The sequence below is a fragment of the Amphiprion ocellaris genome, chromosome 5 (assembly GCF_022539595.1).
Source record: "Amphiprion ocellaris isolate individual 3 ecotype Okinawa chromosome 5, ASM2253959v1, whole genome shotgun sequence".
Classification (NCBI taxonomy): Eukaryota; Metazoa; Chordata; class Actinopteri; family Pomacentridae; genus Amphiprion; species Amphiprion ocellaris.
Genome location: NC_072770.1, coordinates 36566015 through 36579588, shown reverse-complemented (window position 1 = coordinate 36579588; position 13574 = coordinate 36566015). Strand labels below are relative to the sequence as shown.

Here is a 13574-nt window from a genome sequence, read left to right as displayed (position 1 = left end):
TCATTTATGGGCACCAAAAAATATTGTTTCCTTGCCTGAAAAAAATCCAAAAATTCTGCAAAAAAAAATCTCCAAATGAAAATTTGCAAAACCTTCAGGAAGAAAATTCCAGTAATTCTTTAAACGTTTCCCTTAAAAGTTTTATTAAAAAAAAAAAAAAAAAAAAAAAAAATCCCTCAAATTTGGCAAGAAAATTCTTGTAAATATTATTCAAAAAATTAGTAAAAATCTTCCAAAAAATCCTAAAAATATTAAAAGTGATTACATGTTTATCAGTATTTTGGTTTTTATCAAGAAAACCATGAAAAATGCATAGATATCAGCTCTTAAATTAAACTCTTCTGAGCTATTTTTGTTATTATATTTGTCCAATCAAATGTAGCTTTAGTGGTACCAGGCATTAAAATGAACAAGAAATTGAAGAAAACAAGGGTGGTCTAATCACTGGAGGTTCACTGTTCATAGCTTAGCAGCAGTTTAAGGTTTCCACAAAATGTCTGCTACAAACTTACATAAATGTTATACGCAGAACATATTTTTTTTTAAAAAGAGCTGTATGTGAATTGATATTGGTTTATTTGCATAGCTCTCATTAGATTCAGCCAAATAAAGTCCATGTACAGAGGAGGTGCATTACAAGGTTTAATGTATATATTCAGTATGTACAAAAAGCCATCACAGAGTACAGTAACAGTCATTTCTCACATGTTCACAGTAACTACAATAATGCTTTTTCTGCTCCTCAGAATCACAAGCGCCATTTTTTTTCCTTTAAGGCATAAACCAGCCTTTAGAGTACAACTGTTGCTATGCATATGTAAATATTTCAGGTGAAGTTATGTGGACAAACACATGAAGTCATGCATGGATGCATCTCAAGTTTTGCAGACATTAAGATACAGAGACAGCTGTTCACAGAACAACGGCTGCAAGGACAATATCAAGTATTTACGAGGACACAGTTCATGGTTTGCTTAACTGTGTGGTCCCATGTCAGTAGGAAGATTCATTATCAGTCACACACTTAGAAATGCTGAAAATGTATGTCGATGTAAATTTCAAAGAAATAGCAGATCCTTTTTGCGATACACTTTAAATACTGTATCACCTATTTTGAATTGTAGTTCCAAGTTGAAGTCTTTGTAACATAAGACAGCAACTGAAATGGGAGATAATTAAAAAAAAAAAAACAACAATACACAGAGTACTGCATTGACTGATTTAAAGTACACTAACATACACATACAAAAGAATATGAAAGGTTATTATGTTAGAAAACACAAACAGTAGGTGTGTCTTTTTGATGGCATTTGCTCCCCTCCCTCACAGAGGGAAACTGAACATGACTGTTAGGGACAAAGAAAGATCAACACTACAACTCTGAGTCCCCAACCCAGTAAGGCTAACAGCTTCAAGTGCAAACGATGGCCACAGCCTACTGAATAAGTCACAAAAGTGTACAAGTGCAACACAGCTGTCAAACCATACAGGTGGTGAAATCGCAGGGCTTCACATCCTGATGTCTTCCTGACTCAGTCCTCTTCTGTAAACCGATAGTATGTAGCTGCCAGTTGTTCCACCAGGTCCTGTGCAACGCCAGTCAGCGAGACGATATGGTCTCAAGCTGCCAGGAAGCTGAGAGGCGAGTTGTCCAGGATGTATTCACCGACGCCAACAAAGTACATGACCTGTGCAATTCCAAAGAGAGGCGCGATGACCAGCGCCCGGCAGCCTGCTCCTTTCAGGAAGGCAGACGGCCCCTCCTTCCGCAGGATTTTACTGTCGAGACACAGGAATGGGTTTTACTCTATACACACACGTTTGAAAGCAACAAAAGAAGGACGGTTATGCAGCCATGAATGACTCGCCGTCATACCTCACACAATCCACAACTCCATTGTAAGTCTCCTCACTGGCCCCTTTGTTCAGCGACTGCAGTCTGGTCTTCACCACTGTACAGAGAAAACAAAAAAAATTGTTAACATTCCAGCGTCATTATCGACTCCCAACGGGGCACCTCATGAATGAAACGACTCAGAAAACTCACCGTCGCAGGGGTTAACAGCCACGGCAGCAGTGGATCCCGCAACGCAGCCCGAGAGGAAGGCCCAGTAGAAAGGCGACGACTCTTCTGGGCTGGGTTTGCCCAGGTGGTTCAGATTCGCAAACAGTGGGAAGTAAACGATAGAAAAGGGAACATCCCTGGAAAAAAAAGAAACAAAAAGGTTGTTTTAGACTCAAAGGATTACACAAAGTAACTGGCATTACCGTAATGTCCAGATTATTGAGCACACCTGAATATAAGCCGCAGTTTAAAAAGAAAAAAAAGTACATATACAGGCTGCACTTATCTATAAGCTGCAGATGTCCATGTTGTAACATGAGATATTTACACAAAGATTTTTTAACCTTTTAATAAAATACATGCATTCTTCTCCAAACAGTGCCTGTAACATGGCAGTAACACGCATTAAGTCAGTTCACGCTACCATCTCCAACGTCTCACCATGGATTCATTGATACCAAGCTAACGTGCAGCAGCTCTATTTCCTTCTTCAACAGCCAGATTGATTGCCTTTAACTTAAACGCTGCATCATATGCATTTCTTGGTGTGTTTTCCATGATCAGGGTGTGTGCATGAAGCCCAGAATGACTGATCTGAAGAACTTAGTGTGAGTGCGTTTGATTTAATTAGAACAGTTTCACTGGTCCACTGTGACCTGTTTGGTAATTTCATTGGTCTGATGTGACGAGGCTAAACGTATTGATGGCATGAAGCTAATCTATACATTAGCTGCATCGTTATTTAAGCCACAGGGTTCAAAGTGTGTGAAAAAAGTAGCGGCTTATAGTCCGGAAATTCCGGTACTAGTTCACTTCTGCTCCCTCAACAGCAGAGAGTAAGAGTCTTACCTCATCAGTGTTGCCCCCAGACCCTTGTAGAGCCCCTGGATGCCCTGCGTCAGGAGCAGCTCCTTTGCGATCTGAGTGGCTGACACGGCTCGTGGAGCGGAGACCACTGCACCGGAGTTGAAGGAGCGGCTGGGCACGGTGTTGGTGGCCACGAGTTTAGCTGAAGACATCATGACCGGTTTTTGCTGCTGGGCCGCTGCGAGGAAAAGATCACACACATGTTGATATACACGGATTTGGATGCAGCGATAAGAGTGGAATACCTCCACTGATAAATTGCAGTGTTTCCTCTACATTGGTTTAGGAGCGGTGGGCTGCCATTACTAAATCCTAGCCGCCGCTCCTTCAAATTTCTCTCTTTTTAATTGTTGCAAATCCACCACTGCTGCATGTCTCCACCTTCACAGCAGAGTTCTGCACTGTGTCAGGTACTCGCGAATACTAAGGTAAACTACAGATCTTGCTCAGTATCTACTCTTTGATGTCGGGTTAATACAACATTAATTACTCGCGAGAGCACGGCCTTGAAAGTGACGTCATGTCAAGCATCCAGGCAACAGGACAGAGAGTCAGAGGAGTGTCGTCTGGGAAAATAGGGCAGCGACTTACCGGAGAAAAGTTATTAGAAAAGTTATAAGATAACTCATAATAGATTTTACAAGTTAAACAGACATTCACAAAATATTGATATCCAGCTAACGTTATGTAGCATATCGTTAGCTTCAGTTAACTGTGCCCGGTGCTAACTCAGTGTTGCTAACATAGGTAAAATAACTGATAGCATTAAGATAATATCTACACACCACAATGTAACTGCTGACTGCGTTTTCAGCCTGCCGCCGCTGCTAAAAAAACTCCTAGAGGAAACACTGAATTTATGATGAAGTTTCGTTTCTTCTTACCCAGTCTGCCTGCATCCTGTAGCTGTATCTTGAGCATTTCCATGGGGGTGGTGACAACGACTTGGCACATGCCTGCACCACAACCTGCCAGCATTTCTTTGAACACCGTCAGTCCCTTTCTGTTAATGGATGAAGGAGGTCAGATGTAAACCAACCAATTAAATATTGCACATTTCTAATAAAGGTGATTTCATACAGTGCTCATGCTTACCCATCTTTGGAAAGGTGATGGCGTAACAAGTCATTAGCGGCCAGCTTGATTGCCTTCTCGGGGGTGACCAAGGTCAGATTTACAGCAGCACCTGAGGAAAAACAAACCTGCAGTTAGCACTGAAGTCACCATCTGATGTTCATTCAACACATGATCACAAACATCCCCTGCCACTACCATTACAACATCAGAATGTAATTAGGCCATTGGAAAGCTAATCTAGACACAGACAAGACAAATGCTCAACTTAAAGTAGCTTCAACAATAATGATGGATGGAGATTATATTAAGAAAAATTACACTTAAAAAAATGTTTAGTTTAGAGTTTTCAAAAACAGTAACGAGCAAAATACAAGACAGGAGAGGAAATGATGGTATGGTGAAAAACCAGAAGATGATGTGAACATAAAATCTAACAAGTACAGCAAGTCAGAGTGATGACAGGGCCCACAATGAGTGGAGAAAACTTCAAGTAAGGATATCTTTGTGTCTAGTGAAAGGCTACAAGTCAGTAAGTAGATTAATGATAACACAGGAAATGAAGAGATGTTAGTGAAAGGACAAAGTGACACCAGGACTATGGATTGTGTGCAGACTTTAAGCTTTGAACTTAAAAACTGCCCTGTGGGACTGGTCACCATCTAAAACAACCTTCAGCTCACCACAGAGTCATTTTCAAGATCAACCAAAGCCTATAAAGACACGATTCATAGTCTGGAAAATGACAATTCACAACAAGTTGACAGGACAGTGAAGAAGAGACAGCCAAGTAGTTATTGACAGGAAGTCAGATTACAGAACGAATAGATGGCAAAACAAAATTTGTGCCTATAGTTTTAAATAGAGCAATATTGTAAGAACCATTTAATGATTTGCCTCCAGCGTGGCTGCGCCTTATCGGCTAGCCTTCAATATCCCAGGGGGACCCAAGTCTGTAATATGAAAAACACAGATGCAAACAAACAGCATTCCTCACAAAAGCAGAGACCCACACCAAAGGTCTCATTTTCTTTGTAGATTCTACTGTGCCTTGTCTACGTCAATCGATGCATTGCTACTGAAACAGAACATGAGTTCTCTGTCGACTGCGTGTATCCCATTACATGTAACCGTACAGTCAGTGCACTTGGCAAAAACACTTTGTGGTGAGAGGAGTTTTGATTTTAAGTAAATCAAGTATCTCATGCACTAAAAATAGACTTCATCTGAACCGTAAGTCAACAGTAAATGTACCTAGCAACAATCAGTGTTCAACCTCACCACAGAAAGAGCTTACCCTCTCCTACATTTAATGATTTTGTAGAATATCTACATATGCTATTCTACTGCTTCTTAAATTCAGACGAGCATGAATCTTACCTCTGTACATTCCAAAGCATCCCTCTGATCGAACTGTCTTGACAAGGCAGTCCATCCTACAGCCCAAAAAAGCAAGGAAAGCATATGCTTTAATAAAAGACACTTGCAACATCTGAATATATTTTATAGGAGATTGTTAATATTTTAAAAATGTTAAATAGTGTTTAACATTTCACAGTGGCTCCACTTAGAAATGTAGATGCTGGGAGGGGAAATGGGGCAGTAAATTTCCACCCTTTAAAGGCATGCTAAAGGACAAGGACCACAACACTGGAGTGGAATGAGAAAGATGAAGTCATCTCGGCCCACCGAGTGAGGAATGTCCCTAATAGTACACATTCACCACGAAGCCATGCCTGTGTCATTGTGAGATTAACAAGAAAAGTACAGGATTACACATGGGTGTAGTGGGTTTAGGGCCAAGGGACTGGGAAGCGAGTGTTGTTGTGAGAGACAACAGTAGCTTTTATTACTTACATGCTCTTGTAGACCTGCTGACCTGGTCTCTGATTCTGTAACCTGGTCTTTGCCAAGTCAATGGGGAAGACGCAAGTGACCCCAACGATGCCAGCAATGCCACCGTTAATGAGCTTGGCTGGGAGGCTGAAGGGACACGACAAAAAAGGAATGCCAACACTTTAATACAGAAACACAGAAACTTTGCTCACGTGTCAAACCGTGAGCTAAAATAAAAACTGTCAACATAGTTTGATAAATCCTCTATTTGCAGGATTTGCAATTTCATTTTACAATGCAGGTTCACCAACCATGGTCAATCAAAACCACGGTATAATTAATATAATTGTTAGTTGCAGCATTAACTAATGCTAAGATGCCTATTATTTAATTAGGGAGTCTGTAATCATTCGGTGTAGCAAATAGGTTAACAGTTATGCCAATCAGAGTTTTTTAAGCCCAAAAATGTCGTTTTCAGTCCAACAAACTGTCCAAACCCCAAATATAATCTGTTTATGATGGTATAATGACAGCAAATGAGCAGTTAAAACTGGGTTTGACAACGGTTCTGTGGTAATATGTCAACATATGTGATTCTTACCTGATCTGCTGCTGAGACATGACTGAACAGGTGAAGACAGAAGATTTACAAGTGAAGAAGATATGCAGATTCAAGTGTTCTTCAGTCAAGTGAATAAATAGAGTCCTGAGAAAGAGAGAATTCAGGGTGTTAGTGAGAACCAAAGGGAGGTTTCTGAGTGATCACAGACAGAGTACACAGTGCTTAACCCTCCCACGGGCTTTGACTTATCTCTGTGGCTCAGGGTCACAGGGCCGTGGCGTGGCGGCCCAGACACATGCACCTTCAGTAGTACAAGCCGTGGGCGGGGTTTTAGCTCACATACCGGAACACCATATAAGGACATAACCGCCTTTCATAAAGCGTGGATAGCGATCTAACGGTTACCGCTCAATTTCCAAGTAACTTAACATCCACTAAGAGGCGTGGAAGCAGATTAACTTCAATGTAAAACGGTGTTTTTTCCCTCCTCACGTCTATGCAAATCAATAAGACGATGCTTTCGTGAAGATACGACCTTTTATACCTTTTGTCGTATTTCAAATAAACGAGCAAATGCATGTGTACAAAGTTTCATTTTTTCCTCAGTAAAAATTATAAACGATTTGAATCAAAGAAGAACAACTGTTTACATTCCGCAGCTGTCTAGAGCTTCATGCATACCGTTCAGCAGGCGCTGTTAGCTAGCTAACCGAACCCATTCAGAACAATACCGTTGTTAAAAGTGAACAAACCGGCGAGTAACGCTAAGAGAATCAAATAAAAACGCCTCCAAATTTACTAAACTAGAAATTAAAAGCATTTACTTACCTAAAGATTGTCTTGTAGTATTTAATGAAAGATTGCTTCGAGCCGTTGATCTCCACTTCCGTCCCTTTCTCCGGTCGGGTCTCTAATATATCAGTGAGGGGACAGACTGGAAATTTCCATTGGGTTTTCAACGGAGGAGGGGGCGGGCCCACACGAGTCACGTTGTAGGACTAAACCCATCCAATACACCCATCAATCAACCTGTTCCACCAATCACACAGTCAGAACGACGTGTAAGAATCTTCAATGAAAGAAGAGTGATGTAAGTACTTACATTAAACAATTTGAAACAGAAGCTTAAAGTTAGACATGTAAATTTTGTTTGATTTCCCCAGAGAGATTAGTCCAGTGTTGTGAAGGACTCAAAGCCTCATTTCTCAATAGAATCTTAAGATTAAGATTATCCTAATCCTATTAAGATAATCATGGCATTTTGACTTTTCAGGTAAACTTCCGCCAGAGGGGATGACATCATTCTATTCTATTCTATTCTATTCTATTCTATTCTATTCTATTCTATTCTATTCTATTCTATTCTATTCTATTCTATTCTATTCTAGTTGGTTCTGTTCTAGTTGATTCTATTCAGACATCTATTGGACAGAGTGGTGTAAATATGCACTATTGGACTAAAGTGCATCTTTAAAACACCTGTACTTTACATGTACTACATTACATTAGATTTCACTGTATTGTCATCGTACAGGGTGCAAGTAGTAAAAGTGCTTTGTATGCAGCATGGCTATATACTGTATGATACTTGTATTCCACTACTCTGTACTTTGCCCCACCACACTTAGCCACAGCTGCTAATTACTTTGCAGATGATTATTTTTTATGTGAAAACATACTGCCAGTTTATAAAATATCATAAATTGTACAAAAGATGAAGTTCCCCACCAAATTCTACAAGTCTTAACTTGCTCACTCTGGGCCTGTTACAACATTAAAATGCCTTCCGTGTCATTACTGCACCAATAAATACAAATCTGCAACACATAAACCTTAAACATGCATACATAAAGTACAACTTTTTTAAAGGCTGTTACAAAGAGCCATTACTCATGTTACTCATTATGAATTATATTTAACTACAATGCTGATAATACCTAGAAACATTTACCAAAAGGTAGTTTTTGAATGCAGGACTTTAACGTACAGCTAAGTATTTTTTAACTTATTCTTCCATTCCTGGTTCGTCCTTTTTCATTGCTGCTCTTTCATCTGAAGAATGTGGCTGAGAAAGTTTCCCCCTTCTCCTATTACCCATTGCTGAGGTGCTCACTGAACTCCAAACTTTCTGTGCACGTGATTGTGCGAATTCAAAACAGGATTTCACTGAAGAGGAGACTACATGCTCAGTTAATCCACATTACACAAACAAAGGTATTTATTTTGGGAGATTAACACGGCCTTTCTTTTGTGTTGTACAAATTAGGAACAAAAGGTAGCTGATGAAACTACTCAGAGCAATGCTGTGTGGGTGGAGTCAGAACATCTGGTTCATTCTATTGGAGGCAGAGTGCAGAGTTTTGACTGCATGGTATAGAAAATTACAAGCTGAATGCTGAAGAGAGGAGTGCTTATTTAAGGTGTTGGTTTTGAATGCAAAGAAAACATTCCAGAGGCACCTGTCTTTTTACTGCTAGCACTCTGCCTGAAGCTGAAAACTTATGTAACAGTGGGTGTTGTTCATCCTATCTGCATATCAGTCAAGTATGCAGTTTGGGTCTGAGCAGCATCTCATATGCATGACATTAAGTTGTCTCCTTTTTGTGCACTAGCTTTACTAGCGTTAATTAATACTAGCATTAATCAGAAACCTTGTAGATTTATCCTGATTAATGAATCCACAAAGTCTGCATGTTTTATAAGCGGTTTTGGAAAACATACATGTTTACAATCTAAGTAGAGGCAACATATTATAAAACCGTGTTCTGTTTACCAGAGAAAAATTCTTTTTACATGCATGCATTTGTAGGTCTTCTTAAAATGATCATTAAAGCATCATTTTATTAACCCTCCTGTTGTCCTCATTTACAGGCATCAAAAAATATTGTTTCCTTGTCTGAAAAAAATTCAAAGATTCAGCAAAAAATTCCTCAAATTTCTGAAAATTTGCAAAACCTTTAGGAAGAAATTTCCAATAATTCCTTAAAAGTTTCCCTTAAAAGTTTCATTAAAACAGAATCCCCCAAATTTGGCAACAAAATTCTTGTAAATATTTTCAAAAAATGAGTAAAAATCTTCCAAAAAATCCTAAAAATATCTAAAGTGATCACATATATATCGGTAAAACTTCTCATATTTTCTTGATGAACATTCACATAAAAATCAACCAAAATCCAGCGAAATTTGTTGGATTTTGGTTGATTTTTTTGTGAATACTCTTAACAAACATTTTTCACATTTCTTTTTTCCACCAAAAAATATTCAAAGATTTCCCAAAAATGTTGAAAATGTGAACATCAGAAGTTTCACTGTGAAAATATATTTTTTTTCCACATTTTCAAACTTTAAACCGGGTCAATTTTTTATGATTTTTCATGTGAATGTTCTCAAAAAAATGCCAGTTTAGATGTTTTTAGGATTTTTTCTGCAAGATTTTTAATCATTTTTTGAAAATATTTACAAGAAGTTTCTTGCCAAATTTGGGGGATTTTTTTAAAAATAAAACTTTTAAGGGAAACTTTTAAGGAATTATTGGAATTTTCTTCCTGAAGGTTTTGCAAATTTTCAGAAATTTGGGGAATTTTTTTGCTGAATTTTTAGATTTTTTTTTCAGAGAAGGAAACAATATTTTTTGGTGCCTGTAAATGAGGACAACAGGAGGGTTAAACTTGGTGGGACTCCATTGGATAGATGTTGAAGTATTGACTTAAAAAGTTGACATTTCGACAGGCTTGATGCACTACTTTAAAAGCCCCCTATAATCATTAAGAGATATAATTGAAGATCATTACAGTCAGCCGGTCAGTGGTGCGAAAGCTGAAGATATTACATTTCAGTCTAGACAGGAGTACTGGACAACTAACCGACCAACAGTCCAACAATGCCATCCCTGGAGCCATGCGGATACCAAAAAATTCTCAAATGTTTTCTAGTTGACTAAATACAACACAAACAAAACTGTATGGTTTGTCTGAATGAATGAGAGATCGGCATGTGCCCCACATAGCCGGGCGCTTTGGAGCGCTGATGGAGGCAAATTCCATTTCATCCTCTGCTTTATCCATTCGGGTATTTGGGTTTTCAAAACACCACTACACAATTTAAGCCGGGCAATTCAAGCCATTGTGTCCCATCAAAATGACGATTTTAGAGTCACATCAGGTCAATCTATAAAGTATATACTATAAAGTATACAGCATAATTAAGCCTGGTGCTATGCCTCTTAGTGGGTAATGCTTTACTAGATCACAAGAGCCTTTTGTACTTTTTATTGAATATTTCCCACAAAGGCATGAAAAGCTAAAAAACAAACCTGTAAACCTTTGAACACCTGTAAGTTAAATGAAAAGAAGCATATATACAGTACAGTATTCATAATGTGTGATAAAGACATCCAGCAAATATGTAATACTCCACCATTTTTTCAGCTGACTGTCTGCAAGGTTGAGGAGAGTATCAGGTTGTCAGAAGTTGCACAAGCTCAAGGTGGTAGTGGCCTTTTGTAAACCAGTTTTCCGTCTTTATTTTTCTACATACAGGTAACTGGGTCAAATTTGGCTTGCTTCATTCCTGTCAATAAACCATGCCAACACACGTCTCACCCTCGGGTTACTTCATGTTTGGAAATGTCAAGAATCATTTCAGCCATCAGCGGCTCAAAAGTTCATATGAGCAAGTTAACACTCCTGTTGTCTAACAAAGAAATCTAATGTTTTATTGGCTTTTATGTCAACCAGCTTTCTTTTCTATTTTCTGATCAAACTGCTTCAGAGTTGCAGAACCAACAAATAAGAAAAGAAATATTTTTCCAGCAACACAATGACTTAGAAATAGAGATTAGCACTAAAGCAGAAGAATGCTGTAATATATGTGAATGTAATATGATAAACGTATTTTTATTTAATATTATAATAAGATGATGAAAGACCTACGTCACAGAGACCCACATGATTGACTTATCATCATACATTCTCCCACTCTGAACTGTTGGGCTATTTATAAGCTCCAGCTGTCCGAAATTCCCTTTGTGAAGAGGAAACCACGCACACAAACACTGCTTGGGATGAGGCAGAGTCACAGTTAACAAATTCACACATTAGGCTGGTGAATCACACACTGTGCCAAATCTTTCTGGTTTAACATCGTCACTGCTAAACCATTTAATAAGAAGTATTGGGTCAACAATCAAGTGCTGTCCGAGATGACTGTCAAGGCAAATATAGTATCCTGAGCTTACACTGGAGAGTGTCAAGGCCCTGCGTTTGTTATGGCGTAAACAACACTACGGTTGAGCGCAGGATGTGATTAAGTCAAGCACAGCTTAGTCAGACGGCTATTTAGAGGCTTCAGCTTTAATTGAGTTGTAGTCAGAATGTCCCTTCAGAGTAAACATAATAAGTCTGGGAGTCACACTCACATGAGTGTACAGAAGGATTAATAACAATGGCGACAGAAATATACGCAGGGATCAACCCCCATTGTAAACCGAGAAGCAGAGCTGGAGGACAGAACAAGTTGGGCAACAAAGACAGGATAAAACAAGCTGGAACAGTGATGGTACAATGTGTAACAGTACACACAGTGCAGACATTGCTCTACTCAATATAATACACTCATCTGGCTTCAACATCAAAAGAAAAAGGTAGTTATGAGAACATGAGGATCAAAAAGGAATCACAAAGTTGCTCTGGCCAGGATAGAGGTAACTACTTCTCACTGGTTTGGTGCACTTAGTTCCATCTGTGCTGGCTCTGTGTGTACATTCATTGCTGTCAGTCTTGCAGGAACCACAGTGGCAGCTGAGAGCCACAGGGTAGGTGAAGAAGGGGTTGGAGTCACTAGGGCAGCCATGCAGAAAGGCTGTGTGGTATTCCACCTTGTCATATGTACAGCCTCTCTGGATCAGGAATCGTGGGCCGAGAATATCCCTCACGTTGCTGTCCTGCTCGTCATACACAAACACAGCGTTAATAATAGCTGGATGGTGATGCTGTAATATACTGAAATCCCTTGAGCTTATTGTTACGAATCATTATTTCAAATAAAATTGCTACTGCTAATGCTACAGTTTGTTGTTCCATTTTGTGTCTTGTTTTGGCTGTTTTGTGTCTTGTTTTGCTCATTTTGCGTCTTGACTTGGTCATTTTGCATCTTGTTTTGGTAGTTTTGTGTCTTGTTTTGTAGTTTTGTGTCTTGTTTTGGTTGTTTTGTGTCCTGTTTTGGTCATTTTGCATCTTGTCTTAGTTATTTTGCATCTCGTTTTTGTCATTTTGTGTTTTGTTTTGGTCATTTGCGTCTTGTCTTGGTCATTTTACGTCTTGTTTGTGTCATTTTGCATCTTCTTTTGGTCATTTGCGTCTTGTCTTGGTCATTTTGTGTCTTGTTTTGGTCATTTTGCTTCTTATTTTGGTCATTTTGTGTCTCGTTTTGGTCATTTTGTGTCTTGTTTTGGTCACTTTGCATCTTGTCTTGGTCATTTTGTGTCTCGTTTTGGTCATTTTGCATGTTGTTTTGGTTGTCTTGCATCTTGTTTTGGTCGTTACACAAAAGAGATTACCAGAAAGTCGTTTGAGAATTTTCATCAGACATGGCTTGTGTTTTGACATTATTTCATTTTCTGTGCAACAACTAAAGCATAAAGTGTTTTTTTTCTGTTATGAGAAATGATAATACATACCCTGGAGTAGCAAAATCCTGTGCAGATGGTGGTATTGATTGCCACACAGAAGTCACACTCTGGCTTCTCCACATACAGTGTGAAGTCGGTGGGTGAACATGTGGGAACAGCTGGACTAAACAGCAGAAAAAGGAGCCAGCAGGTGAACATTGCAGTCTCCATGTGAAGCAATGTCTTTTTCCAATCAGTCTTGGTCCTGCATGGGAAATAAAGACAAAGACAGAAATCAAGAACAACGTAAAAGAGTAGATCAAATGTTTGGCTTTGTAAATATTATCTACTTTTCCTCTGGACATGTGAGTCACCTGTTCAAGAGATGTGGGCACTTGCAGACCCAGTGATTCAGTGAGTCCCAGCCTCCCTGCTTAACGGTATTTATTCAGACATTATACTGCATAATCCACCTTCATCCAAGCTAATTCTTATCTTCCATCTGTGACGAACAGGAACCACTGAGCCTTTAGTCCATTATGTGAATGACATGAATAATGGTT

General features: G+C 39.0%; 2 protein-coding genes across 2 annotated transcripts; both read right to left on the bottom strand.

Moving 5' to 3' along the window:
• Positions 1-629: 629 nt before the first annotated feature.
• Positions 630-7379, bottom strand: slc25a55a (solute carrier family 25 member 55a). The gene is made up of 10 exons (XM_023287401.3): positions 7233-7379; positions 6444-6548; positions 5864-5989; positions 5387-5442; positions 4028-4118; positions 3817-3935; positions 2915-3110; positions 2048-2202; positions 1877-1952; positions 630-1779 (listed from the first exon to the last, which is right to left on the bottom strand). Exons 2-10 carry the CDS (start codon positions 6461-6463, stop codon positions 1620-1622), a joined length of 999 nt encoding a protein of 332 aa, XP_023143169.1. The 5' UTR covers positions 6464-6548; positions 7233-7379; the 3' UTR covers positions 630-1619.
• Positions 7380-11735: 4356 nt separating this feature from the next.
• Positions 11736-13570, bottom strand: tshba (thyroid stimulating hormone subunit beta a). The gene is made up of 3 exons (XM_023269445.3): positions 13386-13570; positions 13081-13276; positions 11736-12345 (listed from the first exon to the last, which is right to left on the bottom strand). Exons 2-3 carry the CDS (start codon positions 13240-13242, stop codon positions 12067-12069), a joined length of 441 nt encoding a protein of 146 aa, XP_023125213.2. The 5' UTR covers positions 13243-13276; positions 13386-13570; the 3' UTR covers positions 11736-12066.
• Positions 13571-13574: the final 4 nt, after the last annotated feature.

Coding starts and splice junctions, on each gene's coding strand:
- tshba (XM_023269445.3), bottom strand. CDS start 13,242: ATGGAGACTGCAATGTTCACCTGCTGGCTCCTTTTTCTGCTGTTTAGT. Junction 12,346..13,080: donor CAGGATTTTGCTACTCCAGG/GTATGTATTATC, acceptor TATGACGAGCAG/GACAGCAACGTGAGGGATAT.
- slc25a55a (XM_023287401.3), bottom strand. CDS start 6,463: ATGTCTCAGCAGCAGATCAG. Junction 4,119..5,386: donor ATGCTTTGGAATGTACAGAG/GTAAGATTCATG, acceptor GTTTTTCCTCAG/GTGCTGCTGTAAATCTGACC. Junction 1,953..2,047: donor GGCTGTTAACCCCTGCGACG/GTGAGTTTTCTG, acceptor TTCTCTGTACAG/TGGTGAAGACCAGACTGCAG.